The sequence below is a fragment of the Heloderma suspectum genome, chromosome 3 (genome assembly GCF_057233095.1).
Source record: "Heloderma suspectum isolate Gila_16-S chromosome 3, 16-S_ref, whole genome shotgun sequence".
Classification (NCBI taxonomy): Eukaryota; Metazoa; Chordata; class Lepidosauria; order Squamata; family Helodermatidae; genus Heloderma; species Heloderma suspectum.
The window spans coordinates 69,151,595-69,160,433 of NC_139460.1; the positions used below are offsets into that span (position 1 = coordinate 69,151,595).

At 50.5% G+C, this 8,839-nt stretch overlaps 1 protein-coding gene across 1 annotated transcript; it reads left to right on the forward strand.

Annotated features, from left to right (window-relative positions):
- Window positions 1-3,699: 3,699 nt before the first annotated feature.
- On the forward strand, window positions 3,700-8,440 carry LOC146349791 (zinc finger BED domain-containing protein 4-like). The gene is made up of 2 exons (XM_084841702.1): window positions 3,700-4,185; window positions 5,425-8,440. The coding sequence occupies exons 1-2, from the start codon at window positions 3,771-3,773 to the stop codon at window positions 8,058-8,060; spliced, it is 3,051 nt and encodes a 1,016-aa protein (XP_084697828.1). The 5' UTR covers window positions 3,700-3,770; the 3' UTR covers window positions 8,061-8,440.
- Window positions 8,441-8,839: the final 399 nt, after the last annotated feature.

The window sequence follows — 8,839 nt, forward strand, 5'->3', positions numbered from 1 at the left end:
CTTTCAAAACATCTTAATTTTGATGGCCACACCCTTTCTGAGTTGGAAATATTTCTTCTAGAGTGACCATCAAATCCAGGGATATTAAGGGAAACTAGATCTTTTGGATCTATTGAATCAAGAAGACCCCATGGATTTAATCTGGAAGACAATTTAGTTTCAATCTAGCCTTCGATTATTATTTTTTCTCTTTAAAAAAGATACTCTCTTGCATAATTGGGGAGTTTTTCCCCAGCAGCACTCATCTGCACTAATATTAGGTCTGACCATATCCATTCAGGTGGGCTCTTGTCAGATTGGTGATTTAAGAAGATTATTGATAAAAGAAACATAATTTAAATCACTAGAATCATTCTCAGTTTTAAACTTTCAATTTCTGATATACATTGAAAATATCTAACCCGGAAACACCTTCATTTCACTTTCAGCTACCATATAATAATAGCTGCACATCAGTATTATAATAATAGCAATTGGGGGTGGGGGGTGGAGATAGAAAAGCTCCATAAGGGAATAATTTGTGTTGCCAAGGAAACTACGTGAAGTACACCATTAATATATAAGTACGTTAAAAAGAAACGTTTGGCATGACACATGGAGAAAAAAAAGTTGAAGATTTTCTGCCATTATTATGTAACACATAAACATAATAGCAACTGTTCAATCGTTCAGTCGTGTCTGACTCTTCGTGACCCCATGGACCATAGCATGCCAGGCCTTCCTGTCCTGCGCTCTCTCCTGAAGCGTGCTCAAGTCCATATTCATTGCATCAGTGATGCTATCTAGCCATCTCATCCTCTGCCGTCCCCTTCTCCTTTTGCCTTCAGTCTTTCCCAGCATCAGGGTCTTTTCCAGAGAGTTTTCTCTTCGCATTAGGTGGCCAAAATATTTGAGCTTCAGCGTCAGTATCTGTCCTTCCAATGAGCACTCAGGGTTGATTTCCTTTAGGATGGATTGGTTTGACCTCCTTGCAGTCCAGGGGACTCGTAAGAGTCTTCTCCAGCACCACAGTTCGAAAGCATCAATTCTTCAGCGCTCAGCCTTTATAGTCCAGCTCTCACAGCCATACATTACTACTGGGAAAACCATAGCTTTGATTAGACGGACCTATGTCGGCAAGGTGATGTCTCTGCTTCTTACTATGCTGTCTAGGTTTGCCGTAGCTTTCCTCCCAAGGAGCAAGTAGGGATGTCAGAGAAATTCTCTCGAAAGTGAAATGGGCTTGAAAACAGTCACTTTCGGTTCGCCGAACCCTTTCCCGAGACGAGGCGCCCAGGTCTACCCAAACGCGAGCTCACGCGACCCTTTTTTTTTTTTAATCTGCCGAAAGTTTTACGAACGTATTTACGAAGGCAACTTCGCAAATTAGGACGAAAGATGGCGAAAGGGATTTCACGAAACTATTTAATAAACATGCAGTTTCCTTTCCTGCTACGACGCGGCTTTCTTTTGCTGGGAGGGACGGGGTCACGAAGTGCACGTAGCCTGCCTGCCCTGAGGCTGAGCTGCATAGCCTCATCTTTTGTTTTATACTTTTATTGTATGTGTGAGGTCAGGTTCAGGTCAGGTGAGGTCACCTGAGCGAGATCCCTCCAGGCCACCCCCCCACCCCCCCAGGAAGATAATTGAGGGGAGGGAACTCATCGACCATTCATCCCCTGGATTCCCGCCTTTAGTTCACAATAGGATGGCGGTCGTGCAGCAGCCTCACTTGCTCCAAGCTAGACTCCAGAGTCCAGAGACAGACTAGAACAGGCGCCGCTGCTGCTCCGTCCCAGCTGCTGCAACTTTCTTTCTCTGCATCCCCGTGTTCTATGGCACTGCAGTTCAACCTTTTTTCTTTTTTCTTTATTACAGTGAAGGTATGTTTACTTTACCTGAATGTGCCCTTATGCTTAGTGATTTTGGGGTGAGATGGAGGAGCAGGGGGAACCCATGTGCCTGCCTGCCTATGCAATTCTTTCTGGGGAGGGGGGGGAGGGGGGAGCTGCAAGGCCTCCATCCATCCCCCATCCTCTTGGGCTTCCCAGGATTCACCCATGTGCCTGCCTGCCTATGCAATTCTTTCTGGGGAGGGGGGAAGGCCTCCTGCAAGGACTCCATCCCCCATCCTCCTGGGCTTCCCAGGATTCACCCATGTGCCTGCCTGCCTATGCAATTCTTTCTGGGGAGGGGGGAAGGCCTCCTGCAAGGACTCCATCCCCCATCCTCCTGGGCTTCCCAGGATTCACCCATGTGCCTGCCTGCCTATGCAATTCTTTCTGGGGAGGGGGGAAGGCCTCCTGCAAGGACTCCATCCCCCATCCTCCTGGGCTTCCCAGGATTCACCCATGTGCCTGCCTGCCTATGCAATTCTTTCTGGGGAGGGGGGAAGGCCTCCTGCAAGGACTCCATCCCCCATCCTCCTGGGCTTCCCAGGATTCACCCATGTGCCTGCCTGCCTATGCAATTCTTTCTGGGGAGGGGGGAAGGCCTCCTGCAAGGACTCCATCCCCCATCCTCCTGGGCTTCCCAGGATTCACCCATGTGCCTGCCTGCCTATGCAATTCTTTCTGGGGAGGGGGGAAGGCCTCCTGCAAGGACTCCATCCCCCATCCTCCTGGGCTTCCCAGGATTCACCCATGTGCCTGCCTGCCTATGCAATTTTTTCTGGGGAGGGGGGAGGGGGGAGCTGCAAGGCCTCCATCCATCCCCCATCCTCCTGGGCTTCCCAGGATTCACCCATGTGCCTGCCTGCCTATGCAATTCTTTCTGGGGAGGCGGGAAGGCCTCCTGCAAGGACTCCATCCCCCATCCTCCTGGGCTTCCCAGGATTCACCCATGTGCCTGCCTGCCTATGCAATTCTTTCTGGGGAGGGGGGAAGGCCTCCTGCAAGGACTCCATCCCCCATCCTCCTGGGCTTCCCAGGATTCACCCATGTGCCTGCCTGCCTATGCAATTTTTTCTGGGGAGGGGGGAGGGGGGAGCTGCAAGGCCTCCATCCATCCCCCATCCTCCTGGGCTTCCCAGGATTCACCCATGTGCCTGCCTGCCTATGCAATTCTTTCTGGGGAGGGGGGAAGGCCTCCTGCAAGGACTCCATCCCCCATCCTCCTGGGCTTCCCAGGATTCACCCATGTGCCTGCCTGCCTATGCAATTCTTTCTGGGGAGGGGGGAGGGGGGAGCTGCAAGGCCTCCATCCATCCCCCATCCTCCTGGGCTTCCCAGGATTCACCCATGTGCATGCCTGCCTATGCAATTCTTTCTGGGGAGGGGGGAAGGCTTCCTGCAAGGACTCCATCCCCCATCCTCCTGGGCTTCCCAGGATTCACCCATGTGCCTGCCTGCCTATGCAATTCTTTCTGGGGAGGGGGGAAGGCCTCCTGCAAGGACTCCATCCCCCATCCTCCTGGGCTTCCCAGGATTCACCCATGTGCCTGCCTGCCTATGCAATTCTTTCTGGGGAGGGGGGAGCTGCAAGGCCTCCATCCATCCCCCATCCTCCTGGCCTTCCCAGGATTCACCCATGTGCCTGCCTGCCTATGCAATTCTTTCTGGGGAGGGGGGAGGGGGAAGGGGGAGGGGGAGGGGGGAGCTGGAAGGCCTTCATCCATCCCCCATCCTCCTGGGCATGGATGGGCCACATCCTCCATCCTGGGCTTTTCAGCCTAGTCTGCTGTACAATATGCCCCTGTTTAGTTAGCACTGAATGGCTGGATTGGAGGGTAACTACTTCTACACTGTACTATATCTGCGATTAGGCTGTTCACATGATTTCAGCTTTGCCACATGCATTTATGTCTCCTTCTGCCCAGAGACATGAACATGGAGAAAAGAGGAACCCGTGGTCAATCCGGCACTCAGAAGAGGCGTGGGCGCCCCGCAAGAACATACACCGCTGAGGTTGCATTTCAGCGGTATTTTAATAATGAGATGGAAGTGGAGGAAGCCCAAGGTGTGACCAGCAGCGACAGCGGCCCCAGCCCACCCCACACCCGTAAGCAGCGCACACCGCCAATTTCCGCTACAGAAAGTGACACAGGCACAACCAGCCACAACTCCAGAGGAAGAGGAAGAAAGTCCTTGGATGGTGAGCGGAAGGGCAGTGTCTCCAAACCCAAAGCGGATGAAAATGTCCCCAAGGAGACTCTGCAGCGGCGGGATGAAAGTCAAGATATCTACCTCATTCCAAAGGATGAATCTGGTAAGACTCTGTCACCACAGGTGCTTGTGAATATCTGGATACAAACAAATGTCTTTGAATATTTGAATAGTCCCTACATTAGCCTTCTGCAACCTGCAGCCTTCCAGATGTTTTGGGCTACAACTCCCATCATTATTGACCATTGGTCATGCCGGCTTGGCCTGATGGGATTTGAAGTCCAAAACCTTTGGAGGGGAGCATTTGGGGAAGGGATCTTCTTCTTCAACACAACAAAACATACACGACTGTTTTACATTCATCCATATTCATTGCTGTGAACATATTTCATATTATTTAAATGTTACATGGTGCTCCAGTACGAAAGAAAACCCCAAGTCTTTAAAAGAACTGCAATACTTTCTCAAACAATACACCTTTTCGGTGGGAAAACACTTCAGTGTTTTGTGCTCGCTTGTTTCCAAAGCCATTCATCATAGTTTGCTGTCTTTTTTGGGCTTGATCTCTTTTAACTAGAGCTGCGATGTGAATTGATTAAGCAATTTCATTTCTGAGGATGGTTTTTAAAATGTTGCAGAAATCTTGAGTCAGAGACTTATTTAGTCCCTTTAGTCTGACCCCCGATATGGCTACTACAAAAAGAGGGCCTGACTAATCAGGCACTGCTCCTGGGGGACCACAAATGCACCCTTGAAAAAGGCAGTGGGATTCGCCAAGTATGTGCTCAGGTCAGGACCAGCCCTATCGTTAGGGAGCCTTGCAGCTCCTCAGCCAGCTTGTTGTCCTCTGGTGTGGTGGAAGAGGCTTTCCCATTGTCACTGTTCAAGTAAGAGATTCAGCTATCGCCCTATGTAGGATGGAGGGGTGCCATTTTACCCTTTGCCTCAGGAAGCAAAACGCGTTGGGCCAGCCCTGTGGGGGATGAGTCCCACACAATGGTATAATAGAGCTGATGAAAGGAGTGGACCTTGCAAGGGAGCCACATATCTCCTCCCCCATGCTTTTCATGTTTTCACCATTGAGGACACGTTTAGATAGCTCTCGTTGAGTTTCCCAGTCTGTACAGTACCTTTTTTTTGCACCTAATGTGTTTTCTCAGTGCTCAGTAGTGCAGGAGTAGCTTACAACTGCACCTTGTGTCATGTGGATTGATTGCGAGTCCTCCAAGCTATATTTCATAGATTGCTACAACAACACAGTTTTATTTGCTTGGCTATTACTCATGTGTAAAAGTCGCATTTCTCATGAAACTCTGCTTCTATGTATTTTGAATCTTTACAGAGACGCCCACAACCGTCCTCCCTGCATCCGACAGCGGAAGTGGGACAGGTGAACCAGGTCCACAGCTGCCTGCTGATGATCACCTCGTGGGCGGCGGCTCAGGTGATTTTGAAAAAAATGCTGGAGGACTTAGCGTCATCAGTGATCCGGACAGCGAAGATGATGAGGAGCTCTTCTATATCAATGATGTCCCTGCTGAGACTGGGTCTGACTCTGTTCTCCACTTCCAGCCTTCTGCGTTCTGCGGGACCAATCCCAAACCTCAGGAACAAACGTCCCCTGCCAAGCACTGGTCAGCACCATCAACAACACCATCCACAGATGAGTGGGAACATGCAGCTCCAGCTGCCACCTCATCTGGAACCGAAGGCCCCATTCCCCAAAGAAGAAATGGTGGTGGCAGGGTGAGCTCCTATGTGTGGCGCTTCTTCAAATGTGCAGAGAACGACCGCTATGTCGTGATGTGCGATATTTGTCGAAGCTGTGTGCGGCTAGGAAAAGAAGGGGGCTGTCCACGAGTGGGCACGTCTGCCATGAGGCGACACATGGAGGTGCATCATCCGCTTCTTGTGCCCAAAGATAGCGACGGGAAGCCACAACCATCCAAAAAGAACAGTACCGCCTTTGCCTCATCTTCCAAAGACCTCACACAAAGTGGTCTGGGTGGGAAGGGCACAGAAGGCAGCTTTGCTAAGAGGCAGGTCTCACTGGAGAAATGCCTTGCGCTGACACAGAAATTACCCTCTGACAGCGCCCAGGCACGACAGTGGAATCACCTCCTGACAGTGGCCATTGCAGCACGTATGCTTCCCTTCTCCCTGGTGGAAGATGAAGACTTTTTGACCTTACTTAAGAGCATCTGCCCTCAGTGGGATGTCCCCTCTCGTCACTACATTAGTGGCGTAGCCATTCCAGCCCTGGCTTCTGCAATCAGACGGGTGATCCAACAGGATTTGAAATGTGCAGTTGGAGGAAGTGTACATTTAACGAGTGACACATGGACAAGTAACCAAACAAAGTCTTATCTGTGTGTCACTGCGCACTGGGTATCCATCAGTGCGAGCAGCCGACTGAGTCGTAGAACAGCGACATTGTCCCTCACAATGCTCTCTGGGACACACACAGCGGAAAACGTCAGCAGCAGCATCAGTGGTGTTGTTCAGTCCTGGTTGGCCCCCTTAAATCTTACAGTGGGCTGTGTAGCAACAGACAATGCCTCAAACTACCTAAAAGCAGCCCGCATTGCACGGCTAAACCACGTTCCGTGCGTTGCGCACTGCTTGAACCTTGTGGTGTGTTCTGGATTGAGCAACGCCTCCCCAAAAATTGTCAAGCTACTTAAGGTGGCCCGATCCATTTGCACCCACTTCCGGCAGTCCTGCTCAGCAGTGGAGGCAATCGGCGCCATCCAACGTAGCCGTGGCCTTCCAGAACACAAATTCATTTTGGATGTGTCCACACGCTGGAACAGCACATTGCATATGCTTCAGAGACTCTGTGAGCAGAGACCAGCTATAAATGATTACATCACTGAGAAGCAACACCACTCCAAATTTTTTGTCACACCACATCAGTGGCTCTGGATGCAAGACCTGGTGGACATTTTAAAAATTTTCGATGAATGCACAGCGGTACTGAGTGCAGACTATGCCACACTGGGCCAAGTGCTACCTGTGCTAAGGATCATAGAGGGGGTGCTGAGAAAACGCCATTCTGAGATTTGTGAGCGCACCAGTGCTGGAGGCAGGGAATTATTCCCCAATCCTGCAGTTAGGCTTGCAGAATTCCTTCTGCAGGAGCTGGGCACCAACAAACACATAACTTCAATCAGGGGGGACATGAAATACGTTGCTGCTGCATTCCTTGAACCACGGTTCAGGGATAGCTCAACAAGTGCGGAGCCTACAAACGACAACCCTGAGTTCCAAAGTTTAAAAAAATATTTGACTGAGAAAGTCATGGAGTGCTTCCAGAGAGATGGGCTGGATGAGAAGGAGCTGGGTGAGGCTAGTAGGACCACTACCTCCCCTGAAGACAATATCTGCAGCAGTAGCACCATCACCAGCAGGAGGGGCAATGATGACGCCACAGCAGCTGCACCACCAACAGAGTCAGACACAGGGGCATCTTGTCTCAAGTTCAGCTTTTACTCCTCAGTGGCAGTGGAGCTTGGTGTAAGTGGGCGCAGGCGGGGGGAATGTGCCAAAGCAGCCAGGAAAGCATCAGCCTATGATGTGCTTGTCCGGGAACTTGAAGGTTATTCAAGAGAGAGTTTCTCGGGAACACAGATCAGCCCAGAGAGTGATCCTCTTCTATACTGGGATACAAAACGTGGCGTTTGGCCACATCTGAGCAAAGTCGCCATTTGGCATCTATCTTGCCCTCCCTCAAGTGTGGCCTCTGAAAGGCTTTTCTCCACCACAGGCAACATTGTCACCGCCCACCGAAGCAGACTCATGCCACAACATGTCTCCACCCTCGCCTTCATACGCTCCAACAGGGGATGGATTCCCAAGGAGCACCTCCCCCCCCCACCAGCTGTCAGCAGCAGAGTAGAGCAGTCATCAAGTGACGAGGAGGAACCCTGGGATGATGACACTGCTGCTAGTGTGAGCCAGAGTTCTGAGGGACAATGAGGCAGAATGATACAACTTGTGAGTGGTCACACGGAGGTGTCCCTCAGAACTTTGTCCAAACCTGCAGTCCCTGTCTGGCCTGGGCAGAGCCCAAAGCACTGGCGATATGTGGCGGAGCTTAATAATACCTCACATGCAGAATCCAGTTGCGCTACCCGACTGTGTGTGGCGGACTATGCAACAGCGTACATCGCTACTACACACACACACACACAGAGTTCTCTATGCGGATGTACTCCGCTATTGACTGTATATGTGTATCTTTACCCCTCTGAATGTTAGTATGATTCTGATTCCCCAAATGTATGTATAGTTCTATTTCTCTTGATGTTGATGTATGCTTTTAATTCATTTAAAATTCTTCCATAAATCACGGAATTGCTTTCAAAGACCTTGTTGTGGTCTCTCCCTGGACTCCCTCAGCTTTTGGGTTTTCCTAAGGACCGAGAGCTCTATGTGAAAAGATCCCTCTGGTATGCGTCCAGTTTACATGTATGTGATATGCACCTACACGTAAAACAAAGCATACTTCATAGAATCGTTGAGCCACAGAACCATGGGGTTGGAAGGGGCCTACAAAGCCATCGAGTCCAACCCCCTGCTCAAATTACGGTGTCCAAGTCAGAGCATCCCTGGCAGATGGCTGTCCAGCCTCGTCTTGAATGCACTCATTCATAACAAGAGGGATGTGGACTGTCCATCTCCCTATGAGGGAAGCTGTTCTTGTTTGGCTGGGATTCTGGGGAGGCATTCTTGTTGCGGTTAACAGTAAGCAAACA